This window comes from Rhea americana, unplaced genomic scaffold (assembly GCF_003343005.1).
Source record: "Rhea americana isolate MKP2758 unplaced genomic scaffold, rheAme1 scaffold_61, whole genome shotgun sequence".
In the NCBI taxonomy this organism is placed as follows: Eukaryota; Metazoa; Chordata; class Aves; order Rheiformes; family Rheidae; genus Rhea; species Rhea americana.
Genome location: NW_028186768.1, coordinates 2302388 through 2320037, shown reverse-complemented (window position 1 = coordinate 2320037; position 17650 = coordinate 2302388). Strand labels below are relative to the sequence as shown.

The window sequence follows — 17650 nt, the reverse complement described above, 5'->3', positions numbered from 1 at the left end:
TTTTTTTCAACATGGTCTAGGTCTTTTTTTTTTTTTTAGCAAATTTGTTTTTTCCTTCCCTGTTTCTCCTTCTCTCCTTCTTGTGATCAGAAGTAGCAATATAAACTAGAAGCTGGTCTTAAAAAGGTTTTGAACCGAGTGCGCCCTACAGATGAATAAACACATTACCTTCTGAACCGTGGGATCTCTCTTCCAAAGGAAACAGGAAAAGGGGGAGCTTAGAGTCCCTAGCAAAATACCAGCATGCAGAAAAAAGGCCTGTTTAAAATTTTTCAACTTTCCCATCAGAAGACTTTTTTTTGCAGGGGGAGAAGGAGGAGAGGAGAAGGGTGTGAGAAGAGGGGGAAGGTGGGTTCTGGGAGAGGGGAGGGAAAATACAGTGAATGCTCCTGTAACCTTTGCTCTGTTGATACTAGACAAGACTGCACTGTTAATGAGTGATTGTTAACAGATGGCTGTTGAGCAATTTAGTCAGAAGCAGAAGATGTTATTTGGTTGTAGTGCTGGGAGGGTTAGGGTGCAGGGGTGAGGTAAGGGGATATTTAGTCTTTTCAGGAAGACTGAACTGTCAGAGATTTATGATTTTTAGTTAGGCTTTTGGAAGTGAAGGCTTGTTTTCTATGTGCTGATAGTCATAAGGCCATTTGGTGCTGAAGGCTCTGACGATTATTTTTTCAGTCAAGGGGTCTAGCTGCAGCCCTTGGCCATTAAGACTTAAAAGAAGGAAATGTATGTCTTTAACTCATCAGACCTCATGTCTCAAACTCGGAAAGGAGTAGGCTCTGCCTACTGTTCAGAACTGTGTGAAGTCCTTATGGAGAGAGCTTTAGGTGTGRATCTGTACTTTATGAGAGAAATCACTAGTATTTATTCTCTGTGATACACCAAATTGTTATTAAATGTGTCTGCAAGGGGGCAAGAATCATTTTGAACATGTGTGTGTCTCCATGTGTGCTTCTTGCACTTTCCTGATCTGGTATTTACTTTATTCAGCATGTCCAGCATAGCAGTGTATGTCTTTTCCTTATCYGTTTTTACTGGCTTTCAAATTGAAGCCAACCTGAAGAGGACTAGTCACATCCCATTCAGTTTCTGTCAGACTTGGGTGCTTGATCCTACCAAGAGCATTCCAGCTGCTCAGCATTTCTCATACTATGAGTTTGATTTCATGCTTATTACTCCTCTGGGCCTTATTAGATACAAAGTTCAGGTGTATGAGGTATAAGTGAGGTGAGAGAAATGAGCAGCAAGAGCGCTTCTTGAAATTGTGCTTCTTTGAAATCAGTGATGCATGGCTCAAGTGAAAGTAGAAGGAATGTGCAGTACAACTTTCTACTGACAGGGATTTGCAAAAAGGTTTTGGTCCTTAGTCAGGGAAGGGGAATCCCATTCGTACACATCACTGGCAGATTTTGACCCTTAATAGCAAGTCTTACATGACTTCCTGCAATCATGCGCTAGAYGACTTACTATCTTTCTTGTACACCAGCTTTCTAACATATAGAGGCATACATATAAACATATATTTCTATACATATGTATTAAATATATGCATCTATATGTGTGAGTGTGGATATATATGGAGATAAAAATTTATAAAATTTAAAGACTAATTACATTATTTGTTCTGTCACCCTTATTTATTCATATTTCTTTTTTGGGGGCACATAGGACTATATGACAAATGTTCTTACACCTCCCGTGACCGAGGATGGGTCCTGGGGATTAACACCGTCAGTGACCAGGGGAATAGAGACCCCCGCTATTTCTTCTCTCTGAAGACGGATCGTGCTCGCAAAATTACCACCATTGCAGCACATCGCAGCTACCTCCCCAACCAGTGGGTGCATCTGGCTGCCACATATGATGGGCACCTGATGAAACTGTATGTCAATGGTGCCCAGGTGGCCACAAGYGCAGAGCAAGTGGGCAGCATCTTCAGTCTTCTGACCTTGAAGTGCAAGGTGCTCATGGTTGGAGGAAATGCCCTGAACCAGAACTATCGGGGTTACATAGAGCATTTCAGCCTCTGGAGGACAGCCCGGTCTCAGAAAGAGATCTTGTTGGACATGGGCCAGGCAATTCACAGACAAGACATGCCTCTACCTCAGCTAGTTCTTCAAGACAGTTTACTGAATGTGAAAAACATCTGGTCTCCCATGAAGGATGGCAGCAGTCCTCAGAGCAAGTTCAGCTATCATCATGGCTATTTGCTGGATACTAGCTTAGACCCTCCTCTCTGTGGACAGACAGTCTGTGACAACACGGACGTAATTGCTAGCTACAACAAACTCCCAAGCTTCCGCCGCAACAAGGTTGTTCGGTACCGTGTGGTAAATCTGTATGATGACAAGCACCAGAACCCCACTGTCAGCCAGCAGCAGATTGAGTTCCAGCATCAGCACTTAAATGAGGCTTTCAGCCGCTACAACATCACCTGGGAGCTAGAGGTGTTGGAGGTGAAGAACTCTTCCCTTCGTCACCGACTCATCCTGGCTAACTGCGACATCAGCAAGATTGGAGACGAGAGTTGTGATCCTGAGTGCAACCACACCTTGACTGGGTATGACGGAGGGGACTGCCGTCATGTACGCCACACACTCTTCAACAAGAAGAAGCAGAATGGCGTGTGTGACATGGATTGTAATTATGAGAGATACAACTTTGATGGTGGGGAATGCTGTAACCCGGAGATAACAGAAGTCACCAAGACTTGCTTTGATCCATATTCTCCTTACAGGTAGGCAATTTTTTCAGCAAACAAGGTCTTTGTGATCATATTAATGAATGTCTGTCTAGGTATTGATCAGATTGTCCAACTCTTGTGTTAGTGGAATTGCAGGCTTTGCAGCTTTTTGTTTGTTTTTTTCTTAGTATTTGGCTCACGTTGCAATTATTCAAATGCAATTTCAGCAATGGTCTCAACAATGGCTTACCATTGAATCTGTATTCCTCATCTAGGCTGAAGAAAGACACTCTCGAAGAGTAAAATAGCCGACCTGAGGAGACCCATTAGTTGTTGGTTTTGAGCAGTATGTTGTAGCATTGCTCAAACTATTTTAATCACAGACTCGTAGGAGTGGAGATTGGATGTCATAGAAAGCTCATGTTTGGTGAAGGAAGAGCCCTTCAGGCATGAAACATAAATACTCTTAGGTAGACTAATTTGGTAGGGCTTCTTTGAAGGTAGATAGGTTATTCCATATTCTTAATGCTATATTAGTGTAGCTTTCTTTAAGCACTTCTGTGGAGGGGCTGTTGAGTCTGCTGGTAACAAGCAGCAGGGTTTTTTTGAGTGCTGTTGCAAACATCAGGCAGGTAACTGACCTCTTCTGTGTCCCTTTTCATACATACGAAAATGGGGGCAATGCCACTTCAGTCACCAATGAGAGGACAACTTTCAGAGACAACATGAGGTAGTAAAATGCTGCTGTTCTCAGCTAAAGGTTTCTTCACATTGTTGTAATTTGAAGAAGGACATCTCTGAATAACTTAGTTCAGTACCATGTAGCTACAATTACTCCAACTAGCTGTTGGTCATTTTCAGAGAATAATTATTATGTTTAACCAAAAAATGTGTCCTGTGGATGCATTGGTGAATGTAGGCTGATACAAACACACATAATATACAAGTTAAAGTTGAAATTCTGTTGTCCTTACCTTGTATTATAGTTCTGTGGGGCAGTTCATGGAGCCATGGGGGGAAACCACAAGGTGGTCAAAACACTGAGTGTTGTCAACACCAAAGGTCAATTTAGGAAGGAAAATAGGAGCTGTTCTGGAGTGCCTTTCACTACATTAGTTCAGACTATATTTTTAAATTCCTTAGCAGAGAGAATTTTTTAAACAACATTATCAGCTCAGCTGGAGCTTAAAATACACATAATTAAGCTGCAAAGAAATGCTTCCAGTCCCCCCCCCCCTTTTTTTAAGCTCTGGTGAATTTGAAAAATAGTAATAATAATTCCTTATATCTCAGCTCGATTACAGACCGTTACCAGTGAACAAGACTCAAATGAGGAAATAGTTCAAACACTAATTATTGAAAATACAGAAGGGGAAAATACCAATCTTTTAATACTGTTCAACTGGAGAGAAACAGAACTAATCAAATATCATCAAAGGCATAATGCAAATTGGATTGCTTTAACACTGTGGTTCTGAGAACTCGAGGTGTTAGTTATAACACAGCTATAAAGATTTTTAGAAAAATACATTATTTTTAATCTGATAGTAGCCTTTTATCACTTGTACTGTGACCAGCATAATACTCATAAAAAATGAAACAAGAAAAGCCTTTTAAATTTGGCTGACAGATTTAAGATTGCGCCTTAATGTTATTCTGACATAGAGAGATGTTTGTATTCCAAATGAAGTGTCTTTGTTACAAGCACAGAATGTACTTGTACACTTGCACAAGTCCAGGCAAGGAACTTGATTTCCAAAATRTGAAGTTACCTTGACACAACACACTTACCTTTCAGATGCAATGTATACTCTTTGGGGGGACAACCTACTTGCTGAACTTGTCTAGAGGATTTGCGTCTCATGGCAGTGAGCTCACAAATTCTCCACTTGCTCGTTTTGACTTGAGAAGCACCTCCTCCTGCTTGATACTCAAGTCAATGATGGAGGCCTGAAGTCCTCTTCCACAGTGCCAAGCCTGAGAAAACTCACAGATCCTCCRAAGATGTTTTTCAACTTTAAAATTTCATTTATGTGTTTTTGCACAGRGACTGTAATGCAGCATTGATTATTAGCCATGAAACCAAGAAGGGCAATAGAAGATACTCCATCTCTGTGGAGCCTGTATTTGCTGGTTGGTGCACCTAGACTGAGCTCATGCCCACCGCTGTGATAAACGTTCACACTCAGTATGGCAAAATGTAGCAGTTAGGCCTGTAGACTTCCTTGATCTGGTCAGCTCTGCTTTGAGGTCAGCTTGTAAGGCTGACCTCTGCTTCGAACAATTAGGCTGACAGTACAGGTTTAGGGCAGTGGTTTTGGCAGCAAAGCTTTCATTGACTAAAAGAGTGAAGATTCAAAACCTTTGTTTGGCTTTGGCATTGCCCTCAACRCCATCCCCAAGAGAAATTCTTGTGCCAAGTGGTGACTCAGTCAAAAATCTGTGACTCAGTTGGCACCATCTGYACCCATTTTGCATCACCAGCCCCTCTTGTCATCACTTTCATTGGCAGAGTCCTCTGTCCCCTCTGGTGCAGGCCTTATACCACATCAGTGAAGACATCTCTTCATCTACTGAGAGCTCACACCTAATTCCAGGTATTTCCTCTGCCAAAGGTCAGTCTAACAATAGCAGAAGAAAGGGAAAAGAGCCCTCAGTCTTGGTTAAGTTCAACTACAGATGTAAAGGCAGTGCAACAATATCATGACACCTTCAGTCTGCATTGTAAGTTTCTTGTGATCCCTTTGGCATCTTGGACAAAGTGCKTAGGTACTTTGGTGGTGTATTTCAGTTTACTGTCCTAGTGCAACACTTGTGTCCTTAGAGCTGATTCCAGCAGCAGAGCTGATTTTTTTTTTTCTCCTCCACCTTTCCTTCTGGCACCTCTACAAAAATATTTTGCTCCAAAGAGCTGAGATTCTATGCTGCAGTCAGGTAGCAAGGAAATTAGTGATGCACATAGGTGTGAGTACAGTGACATATTAGTAGTTTGCCAGAGGAACAGTGCAAAGGAACAGCACTGGTGGCTGGGGACTCTGCTATGGGAGCTGCTGACCAGAAGAGCTGTAAACATTGTGGTACCAACCAGATCATTTCTCATCTTTTTTAATAGCCTATAGGAAAAAACAAAGGACTGGTAATGATTATCCACACAGCAGGCTTTATCCAAGAACATCTGTCTAACTTCTTTTTATTAATTTCATGAGAATGAGGCAGAAAGTATTTAGTTCCAGAGCAAAATCTGCAAATATTGTTCATCTTTTCTTTATTTCTGCAATTCTGGGAAAATGAGAACATGTTAAGATCGTGCAGTCTGCCTCATGCAAGAAAAAGGAGCAAAGAGGGACACATTCACCAGAAATGCATATTCCTTGTGTTTGGGATGTTGCTCATTACAAAATAAGGAAGGCTTTGAGCTCATGACACCTACCTTGGCTCCCTTTCAGAAAGTCTGAAACAAACATCAAGGAACCATAGGAAATCATGCTCTGCATGTGCCATTTGATGTGGCAAATTGTTGCACCATATTATGGTTAGCAAAGCCATTCTTCTCATGCAATATTGAGTTTGCACATCAGGCTTCACCACAGGATTGCATGGACAGATAAGAAAGTCTTCCCCTTGACGCTTTCTTAGGAAAATACTGATGAAATTCCTGAAAGATTAGAAGTTACTGGAGTGTCTTCAAACAAGCTCAATTCATACAACGTACCGAATACGGTATTCCCCCTGGATAAATGACCTTGAGGACAGGCTTTCTCAACATCTATGTGTACCCTGTAGGCTCCGGCAGACCTTTCATTCTGCCTAAGCAAGGAACACAGATGAGATGTGCAAGTTCCACAGTCTGTTCACAGCATCTACTCGCACACCCAGCGTGACACTGAAACAAAGAGTTGAAGTCCAATGCCCTGCTGATCACACCCTTTCCTGTGGCCCATTCCATCACTTGTATTGTGCAGTTTTGTAAAGCATGGCATTACATCCCATCTGCTCACTAAAGATTAAGGGCATTGCATGTTCAAGTCATACATAAAATAGCCTCTGAATACATGTTTGAGAAATCTGTAGAGATTGCTATGGTAGTTTTCGACAGCAACGGGTATGGCAGAGCCTTATATGAAAAGCAGACATGCTACCCCATGTGGGCCATACCACTAGCACTTAAAGCAAGAGGGCTCTAGTTAATCCACAGCCTAGGTCGTCCGTATACAGATAACTGAATAGTGGCTACTTCAGAGCTCCTTCACAGAGTTTCTGATCAAATCAACCTCTTAACTCTCTTTCCTCCTCTCTCCCTCAAAGGAAACCTTTTCACAAGGTTTCCTTGCTAAATACAGTCAACTTATTCCAGAAGTGGGATACATAAATGATATCCTCTTCTAGCCTTTTCTAGAGGTTAGAAGAGTTAAAAGAAACACTACTTAATTCCCAACAAAGGAGTTAGTTGCCACCTAATCCTAAACACTGAAAGGAGCAGGAGAAAATCGTCAATGATCTTCAATTCAGGAAGCTTGAGGACTTAATCCCCTGGCTTGAGGAGACTGTTGTGCAGCTCTCGACATCAAGGACTCCTGCATTCACACAGGTATCAAGCAGACATACGGCAAATATCTGAGGCTTTGTCTAGGGATTCAGTGTTTAGTATCCAGTTCTTTGATTGGCAGCTTCCTTAAGGCTGTTTATAAGGTGAATGGTGGCACTCTCAAGGCCAAAGTTGCTGTAGCTTGGTGGTTGGCACCCAAAAGCCAAATTCCAACAGGAAATCCTCTCTTTTCTGTTTATTCTGTCCTCTGTTCCAGATGTCAGGGATGTTAATCAGCTAGGAGGAGCTACATCTGTTCCCATGCTAACAACCGACATTTATAAGTCTAGTATTGAATTCTGATACAGGCTGCACTAAAGTGCTAAGCAACTATTCCATTCCTACGATTGCACATCCTAGAAACAGTAGGAGTTTGCTAGATTTAGCTTGACCCACAGTCATCTTTTCCAACAGTTTTTTTTTCAGGAAACATTTTTTCCCCAAGACTCATAGGACTCATGTTTTTTTTTTTTTTTTCATGAACATTATCCATCATGTAAAAAGATCACTGTCTGGTCAAACTGCGGGATGCTTGGAATGGAGACAGCCTATAAAATCTGTGGAGTAAACTACCAGAGATCATTAAGAATCCTTGTGGGAGACAGTAGATTAAAGCATTATTACACCCTCCAGTACTAAGGCAGCCCTATTTGGCTGTAGCTGTGGAACCCCACATTGAAGCTTTGCAAGTTCAGAGGCTGCAGACTCAGGGAGGACCTAGTCTGCCTCTTGCTGCTCTAGAGCAAGGAGCCTTCCAGACCTGGCTGCCCTGAAGGCACGGAGGCTATCCAGCCACTTCATTACCAGCCTCTGTTTAAACAAACAAGGTGGAGTTCTTCCCCTCATGTCTTGAAGTAGCGATGCATATTAGGCTGATTTATTCTCCTTACTGATCAACTCGTGTTACACTGTCTCACACAGAGACCCACAGTTTGATCATATCTAAAGTATCTCACTACAAGGCTTCACATTAATCAACCCATTTTTCTCCCATATACGTTAGGGTATAACCTCTCTTCAATAGCGAGTGTGAGGTGCCTTRTGTGTTTAATTAGCAGCAACTGGAGCATTCTGCAAATTCAGGAGGTTGCACCTTTCACGCAGAGAGATGCAAAGCACAGGCTATTTCTGTGCCAAGCTTAACCAGGTGCATTACTTCATACATTTGCATTTCCCATCCTATCTTTCAGAGTCCTTTTCTAATAGGRATTTAAGGAATTTTAACTTATTTCTTGCAAGCAATACGTGTCCCTTGAGGAAATATGGAGCAGCCACTTCCACCACGCTTCCTTTACGCCATCCATGAGCATGATGCATTTGACTTTGCCCCTCACTTGGATGGCTGGATTTGGGCAAACATTACTGTAGTTGTTTTCTTTCACCTAAAGATCTCTTCACTGCTGCCAGTGGAAATGTACAGAAATCTTTCTGGAAGAAAGGCTGCTGACTTGTGTTATGTCCTGGGGGACTTTGCTCTGTGCAATCACACTTCAAACCCTTGGCATTTCTGATGCCTTCACATAGTGGGTTCGCAGGGTTCAGGAGAGAGGGTGAGAAGGATGAGGTGAATTTTCTTTATATAGTCTCAGCTGTAAATGTTGATGTGAGCAGAGGCATCAATACTGGCCCAGCAGATGTGACTTAGCCCGGTATCTGTGAACTTTATGCCAGGGGGAGAAACTCAACACAAAAGTGTGATTACTCAGGGGAAAAAAAAAAAAGTTTCTAGAAGTGATCGATCTTTCTGAACAGTAAAATACTTTTTATGTTGCAGAGGGCTTGCTTACTTTACTGCTGCAATAGATATAGTAGAAAGACTGGGAAAAGAGATGCACATTCTAAGCAGAGTTAACAGATAACACTGTGTCAGTGCTATGATTTCTGGAGCAGCAATGTTTTTAATGTAGCCATGACAGCTGAAACTCAGCTCTACTGCAGGTTTCTGGAGAAGTGTGGTGTCTTTTCTCAAGTCAACTAGTAATATTAGGAAAAAAAGATGAGAATTACCCAAAGAAGCACTTATGTGCCTGAAATCTTGTCATTTTCCCCAAATTTATCAGTTGATCCAAAAAAAAGGTATGATTTCTCCTAGTGAGTCGTTGCTTGTGTTTATTTGTGGACTTTGCTTTTTTTTTAGTTTGCTGTCCTGATTTCAGAGGTATGAGAAGGAGTGTGTGTGTGGCAGGAGATTTGAGTGTGGATGTGTAAATTTGATAGCTTGAACTTTGTGAGGAGGGGATTAATTAAATGGAAAGGTGAGGGAAAAGATGAAAGTCTTGGAAAAGAGTGAAGGAAAATGCAGAGGCAGATCTGTAGGGAGCAGCATGAAGTACAGTTTGTGTTATCCACCCTAGTTTGAACTTCTTCAGCATCATTTCTTGATGCTTWAAGTCTTTGGTTGCCTCTTCCCTGAGCTGTCTTCCTTCTTTCCCAAGGCATGTTGCCCCATGAGTATAGATTCTCTTCTTGGCACAGTTTGGGCCTGGGGGGAAAACCAAGAAGCAAATGTCTCCATTTATCTCCTTCTTACAAACTTCAGTGAGAGGAATGAACTATGCCTGGAACCCACCATCGGGACGACTGTGTGGAGCTGTCCTGTCACTTTTGTGCCTATCCTCTGCTAAGATATGTTTGTGCATGCTGATTGCTGAGGCTAGTTTCAAAATATGTGTAATGTATTCCACACCACTGGCTGTATGTCAATAATATCCATTGAATTAATCCTGTACAGTCTTCAAAGTTTCTCTGTGCGTGTATCTGAGAGGGATGAACAGTGTGGGTGAACAGAGGGGTWGCAGACGGTTGCTGGTAAAAAATTCTTTAGAGCTATCACAAAAGGCAATGATGCATAGCTTCATGATAGATCTTTTAGGATTTTTATGGGATACTGTGGACCACTTCAATATTTACTGAATGTTATGAGTATTCATAAAAGTTGTGCTGCAAAAAGCATGATATTGATAGCAGCGGTCATTTTTCATCCGGTAGAACCAGATTACCTGGGAACTAGGATGGCTATATCCCCATCCCACAAACTTGTAGGATGTTTAGACTAGGAATACAAATGGCTACTGTCAATAACAATTCCTTGTTTGCTCAATTATAGCATTGGCTAAAGGAGAGTTATGGGACCAATATACAGTGGGGTAAGATTAGGAGTATTCGAAATCCTGTCCTTCAATTTTGTTCTGAGCAGATTTGCAGATTTAGAGTTTCTCAGGTAAACTCAACCGAAGCTACCAATTTCAGCATCTCAAATTAAAATAAATTTGCAAGAAAGTGTGTCCAGGTTCATTAATAATGGGTGGGTGGCTCTACCATCAGAGTGTTTGTTCTCAGCTCCCAAAAGRATCCAGGGAGAGCTGCACCGAGGAAGCTTTGTGGAGTACTTTAGTGTTAGGGGTGTGCAAATCTAATAAACCTGCAAAAAGCCAGGAAATTTGGAGTGAAGGCTGAAACTCCATACCTAGTGCACCCTACTGGGTCCTTGTATTTCAGAACACGTTATGTTTGTTCACTGAAATATCTCCAGTATGAAGTTCTTTAGGGTGGAGTTTCACCTTTAACTCTAAATTTCCTGGCATATGTGAGTTTGAAGTACACACTTAACTTTTCCCCTGTGCTGTTTCTCATTTTTAATTTCCTTTTTCTTTTAAAGGAAGGACCGTGCTAGAGGGACCCCTGCTAGAAAGGGACCCCACTGAAATCAGGATCAGAGTTTTTGGCCTAATTTGATCTTTCTGAAATTCTTCAGGAGAACTAGGTTCAACAAATTTTTTCTATTATTATTTTAAGGTCTCTTGCGGCCAATCCACCTTAGTGAAAAAGATGGATAGATTCTATGTGTTGCAGACCAGTTATTTTAGAAGGTACACAGATGTTTAAAAAAGCATATAACAAAACTTGGAAACATTGGACAACTCACATAAATTCTAGCTAAAAATCTGCTCATGGCCACTGGTATGTGTGAGCTGTTTGTTGTTAAATGTATTATTTCCTTTCATTCAGTACTCCCAGAAGAAATCCATGTTTCTGTTGATGCTGGTGGGGTAACATCAGTGACAGCAGAATTGTGGAAACAACAGAGATTTGGAATAAGCATACTGCAATCACCTGCAATGGTTTTAAAARTAATTTTTTACCCTACACATTGAAAACCTTTGACATCATTAATTTATGTGAGGGCAACTTCGGCCGAGGGTTCTTGAATTAAAAAAACCTTTGGAGAATAAAATTCTTTCTGCTGCTTGAAGAACGCATTCATCCTTTGAACTATACTGATAGTATCCTAAGGAATAACTTTACTTACCATGCTATATCCTTCCAGTGCCRATTCATAAAGGACTCAGTCAAAACCTATGGCAGCTGGTTTCTCCAGCACAGGACTCTGTTGGCTTTTCAAGTCATTCACATCAGCCTTATAGGGAGAATTTACCTTAGTGAAACATCCCCAGGGAAATTTGAAAAGTGGTGAAGTTATGTGGCTATTGGCTTTGTAACTGCCTACAGTCTCAGTTCAGGTGTGTTGTAAGTGTTGAGAGCCCAGACCTGGTTCCCACAGGACTTGAGGCTCCTGTACCATTTCCCTTTAGATCCTTACAAGGCTGTGGCATTGCTTGGACTTCGAGTAGAAGTTCCTGAAACTTGAAGAGTTCTTGAAGAGTTTCAAGAATTTTGGCTCATGCAGATGAAAATGCAAAATGGAACTTGGGGAGAAAGACCCTGACCTTTGCTGTTCAGATGCAGGTGTCAGGTGATCTGTCACCAACTGCCCTGTTTATGCTGGGGCAGGTACCCAGAGATGATGGGAAATTCCCTGCATCCTCTGCTCAACTGAATGTTTTTCGCTTAGACRGATAAAAACACTTTGCTGCTTTACTGGGAGACAATATGCCTCTCCTTTCTCCCTTTCCAGTATKTTCCCCTCAACATCGTTCTGCGTATCTCCAGCCTTGACTTGTAAGAGGAGCTGCAGCTGGTTGGTTTGAATTTCACCAGTTACCCCCAATGCAGTTGAAAGTGCAGGAAGAGCAGACATACTTTAATCAGTTAAATCAGTCAGATAGAAAAGTAGCACGGACCTTAAAATTTACTTCTGTGACCCTCGATAATAGCGGTGATAAAGTCTCTGTTCTGTTTCTTTAGGTACAAGAGTTTACTGGAATTTGGCTGAAGGGTGGAGGGAGGAAGACGTAGTGGAGGGGGTTGCTAAGTTAAAAAAAAATATATTATTGAGAAAATGAAAATACCCTGATGTTTCTGCAACCCATGCTAGAGTCAGTCTCTCTCTCCCTCTTTTCCAGGCAAGGGGCTCCTTTTCCGTTAACTTGACTATGGCCTTATTTAATCAGTTTGCTCTGACATGGAGCCAAAAAAGGGCTTTGCTGTGTGATGCTGGGTCCTGTGTGCGTTCAGGCATCCACAGCTGTTCCCTAGCAAGGGTTGGCTTTTGACTACTGAGGTATTTTTTTATAGCCACAGAGGGCAACTATTTATAGATGAGTTTTACCAAAACACAGAACTACGCAGCATGGTGTAGAGGGGAAAAGGGAAACCTGTGTGATTTATGCCAGGAAAATTCCATGTTGAAATTATACTGAAAGACACAATAAAATGAATAYGCCAAGAAGGGGATTAAATCTGTTTCTTGGGCCTTGCCAGCATTTCTTCTCCATTAATGATTTGCCCATCGCATGAAGGATGTTGCTGAATTATTTCTTCAAMCTTAAGCAGCACAAATTATACTAAGGATAAAGATAAGAAACATAGAAAATGTCAGCATTTCTGAGATTTGATTAGACTGTGAAATAAATACCAAAAGGAAGCACAGGCATTCCTGACCCTTAAGACATTTCAGTTTGATCAGACCCAGGATTAGGGGTAAATTGTGAAGAATTCCACRCTGGGTGGCAGGAACTAGTTGATCGGGAGTTTGCCTCTTTGCTTATTGATTCATTTCTAATTTCCATGATCCAATATAATGAAGCTTGTGCCCTTGTCAGACTTGCAATTATATTTGTATCCAAGAAGACAAGTGAGGGAGCATTGAGCAGAAAGGAATGAGATTGTTGATTTAAGCTGCTTTTGCAGTCGGGGCTCAGCCATTGATTTAAAAAGCAAAATAAAATCCAGAGGATATCAATTAATAGACCTATCACTGTAATCATCTACACAATTTTTGTGCACTTTCCAAAGGCACAAAAAGGAATTATGTACTCAAGGCAATACCCACTGGCTTTCAATGAGAGGTTGGATCTAAATCCCCTTTACCCCTTTAAAAACTTTTTCTTAATTTATTTTGTGTTTGGTTGATTTATTTATTTGCTTTGTTTAATTAAAAMTGAGACAGAGAGAGATTAACTGGTGAAAAAATCGAAGTAAATAAAGAAATACAATACAGTCAYTTAGAGAGTGTGGATAGACCTCAGAAAGGCCAAAACTTAGTTTGTTTCAAGTGAACATCACAGAGTTTGGAAACATTTCCAAACTGTCTGAACTGCTTAGATTTGCAAAACTGGTTGGGAACAATTAAAAAATAGTGTTTTTCTGTCATATCCCAATTTCCGTGAATCTTGAAGATACTCTATTCCTGCTTTCAATCCCAGCAAGCACCAGACTAAGAAATAGAAATGTATGAATATCTGAGAAATATTAAGAATGAAGTCTTCATGAACATGAAGTTATTTTATAAGAAATACGTGAATATGTTTGGGTTTAGCATTAGTGGTTAAAACTTTTTATTTTACTTTTAGATATAGCTTGCTTTCTGTTAAGGACTAATTCTCTGAGTTGCTGATTCCTTCCAAAATGTGTAGTTACAGCTCTCCTTTATTATAAACTTACATGTAAGCACTGTCTATTTGTAGTTGTTGCTCAGATCCTTAGGGGAGCAGTCATGCCATCAGCTCTCAGCAGGTATAGACCTTCAGCACAAATATGAATCAAGAATTAAATCTAAAAGTCTTTATGGCTGATGCGGAGAGGTAGGTACTTCCACTAGGATGCAGAGCACCTAGGTTAGAGGCTGAAAATAGGTATGTAAATGCTACGCACAATTTACATCAGGCTTTTCCATCAGACTGCATTCCTTAAGAGTCATTCAACCATTTCTATTTTTACATATAAAACATTGTTCCAAATATACATTACAGTTTCTGTCTGGACACCTCTAAGAAAAGGRTATCATAAGCTCTTTGAAGTCCGTAGAAAGACTGACCTCCCAAAGACATCGGTCTTTGGCTTAGATTTCCACATCCAGAGCAAGAGTGAGGTAGACAGCCTTCCTGAGACGGAAATGCATAGCGAAGAGGAAAGCTCTTGCAGAACAGCATTGCACTAGAGTAAATGGAAGATATGTTTTGGGTAAGGATTGATGGCAACAGTTCACAGCACTATGAAAATTACTTTCCTTTTGCCTCTGGCCTTTTTACCACTGTTGCATCAGTGCCAAACACCAGAATTCACTCACTAATTATTCCAGAATTGATTGGTCATGATAAACTTCCAAACACAGAGTAAAATGCTTCTGTCAGATATATCGGGGTGTTTATCCCACTTTGCCTGAAGATATCTATGCCATTTTATTCTCCTCTTGCATCGAGTTGGATTCAGATAAGGGGTAAGAGTCCCTGGATTCCTCCTCCTGTACTTAGAAATCCTCTAACAGTTTTACTTTGGGGCATAGATTTATTCACGTGTTTTTGCTTTTAAATTACTTATTTTGTTTTAAAAAAGTAAGGTCAACCTTTTCACAGTTCTTGACTTGATCAGACACTAAGTTCTCTTTGATCTTTCTCGGAATGATACCTGAAGCACTTCCAATTTTAGATCTAGAAAACCATCAGAGAAAGAGAATCCAAAAGGTGGTTCCAGGATATCTTCTTCTGCAATCCTCCTCCCCAGTATAACAAGGCAGGATCTCAGGTTTTACAAAGTTTTTTGAGATATACTCGAGTTGGCAGCAGTGGAGGTGTAAAGGTGAGGGAACTCATAATGACCCCTTTCCTTTCTGTCTTTGTTGGGGAGATGCAAGACATTTCATGTCAACATAAATTTTAGAAATTCAGATTTGTATAATTAGGGGTCTCTGTGTGAGAATTAATAGACAAAAATGACAACCTGGAATTTTGGCTGGATCTTTTCTAAAGCTAGATGTGTACTCATCAAGTCCTGTAGAAAAGTAAGAGTGGTAGTTTTTAGTGACATGTTGCCAGTATACCCTACTACAGTAAACCAGAGTGAAAGTTGATGCATTGTTGAGATGTGCAAGTCAAGTGGCACATGGAACAAATGTCACAGGGAAGGCAAAAGTTAAACTTCATGGATTGCCTACCATGATCACACTTATGGCAAAAGTAGTCAAGAAATCTGTCATAGAGGAAAACTAGAGTTTTGGCCTTCTTATGTTAGTATTCAACAAAAGAGAATAGATCATTGTATAATACTTTGCTAGGGGTCTGTATTTGATTCAAGTAGATCCACAGGTGCCAAAACAGGCAATTTCTACAGTCAGGTCTGAAGGCCAAATATATGGGTATGATTTCCTACAGTTTACTGTTACATGCTGGATTGCACTTTTTATAAGCTGCCAGTCCAATTTGGTAAGGTTTTGGGAAATGTGTCCTCCAGGGAATGTTTACAATCAGTCTTATGTTTTGAGCTGATAACGCCTGCTCTCTGATATGTTTGTTAGCAGATCCATATGTGAAGCAACACAAATGTCCTTCCATCTGCCTAGTATTTCATCATCTGAGGTATCTGCTGCCTACTGTTTATTTAAGGGATCTTTTCTGCTTGATATACTCTTAATTTCAAGAAACTTCAGCTCTCCAAAGCACATGTGTGGAATGCTATTTGCTTTACCTTGTATCTATGCAGAAGAGCCAGGTCCTCCACGGGTGGGGAGGAAGCCCAAAAGAGTGGTAGTTCCTGAGTGTTGGAAAAGGCACATTTATATCTTTCCTCCTGTGCTTGTCCTAGAGAAACAGAAATGAGGAATGAGATTTTCATGTTAGGGAGTTGCTCATGTTAGCAATGCCTATTACTAGCCGGTGCTGCCATGTTTCCTCTCCCAACASTAGTCACTTGACAAAGTCTGAAGTCCTCTCTCCCACTCCTTCTTTTCCTTTCTTTCTGCCTTCCTACTAGACAGGAATAAGAATTCAAAAAATTTTTTGGATTTAGAAAAGTCACCATCCACATTATTTTCTTTCAGCAACTCTGAGCTATTTCCATTGTGGGTGTGTTGGTGTTTTTGCCAGATCACCTGGCAATTTGCTATGGATTCTGGGAAGTTCAAAGCTGAAATGTTCTTATCTAAAATTTCTATTTCAGCAACTGTCWTTTTCGTTTTCTTTGTAATCTCTTCACTACTGGGAAAGAACTAGAGTAACTAGCCTTCATAGGTCTCATAATATTTGATGGTTCTTTGAATCTGATTGTTCAATTTTCTTTTTTTCTTAAAAGCTATGTTCAAGACTTCATTGTTGAAGATAAAGGCCTAGCAATATGACCCATCTCTCCCCCTAAACTCCAGGCAATTAAAAGATGTAAAAATATTGATTCTTTGTTGAAAAGGGGAAAAGAATCTCATGCACTTTGAAAACTTGAGGCTTTTAGTGCCAGGGCATAAGCTTTTCTTAGTTTTCCTAAACTGAGGTCTCCATCAACAGGCTRTGTTCTTTGCAGTCTCACTTAGGTGTCTCCTACCTTTTCATGCGTATGATGAAAGAAGAAGAAATTTCAACCAATCTCGTTTGAATTAGGTTTTCATTTCTTTTTCTGAAAGGAGGAAAACTAGGATTATCCTAACTGTAAGCCACGGATCAACTGCCCGTTGCAGGAGGACTGATATTAAGCACAGTGCTGCCAGGAGGTTAAGAAATGAGATTTGGAAGTTCATGAGTTGTAAAAACAAAAACAGAAAAGAAGCGGCATCTCCAAAGCAATAGTGATGTTTTGCAAGATGCATATTTGAGCTGGTTATTTTGGCCCATCAACTACAGAAGTATCTGTAATAAACATGCTAGGTCCTTTGTGGTTATATATGATTTTATTTTATTTTTTTGCTGCTGCGGGCCTGATTCCAAGTCACTCTTTGTTCCAATAGCAACGTATATTTCACTCTGTGGCATGGGGTTTATGTGCAGGGAGGATTAGTGTCAAAAAATGAGATGAAAGGAGCAAAGAATTTGATCTTGTTCTTTTTTCATCCTGCATTTTTTTTACTGTGGGTTAATTAGAGGAGATGCTAAAGGGGATAGCTAAATGTCCAGATCCCTTAAAATCCCAGCTGCAAACCCTAGCAGGGACAATGCAACAAGTCACCCCTTTGAAGGAGCTATGACTGAATGCAATCCAGCTGCCAGATGCTGTGAGCA

The 17650-nt window shown here is 40.7% G+C and overlaps 1 protein-coding gene across 2 annotated transcripts in view; it reads left to right on the top strand.

Annotated features, from left to right (window-relative positions):
* PAPPA (pappalysin 1) overlaps positions 1 to 17650 on the top strand; it is a 181889-nt gene that overhangs the window by 25773 nt on the left and 138466 nt on the right. For both annotated transcript variants that reach the window (XM_085320021.1, XM_085320020.1), the window contains exon 2: positions 1672 to 2740. In XM_085320021.1, the coding sequence (XP_085176147.1) occupies positions 1672 to 2740 (1069 nt within the window). The remainder of the gene's footprint in view (positions 1 to 1671; positions 2741 to 17650) is intronic.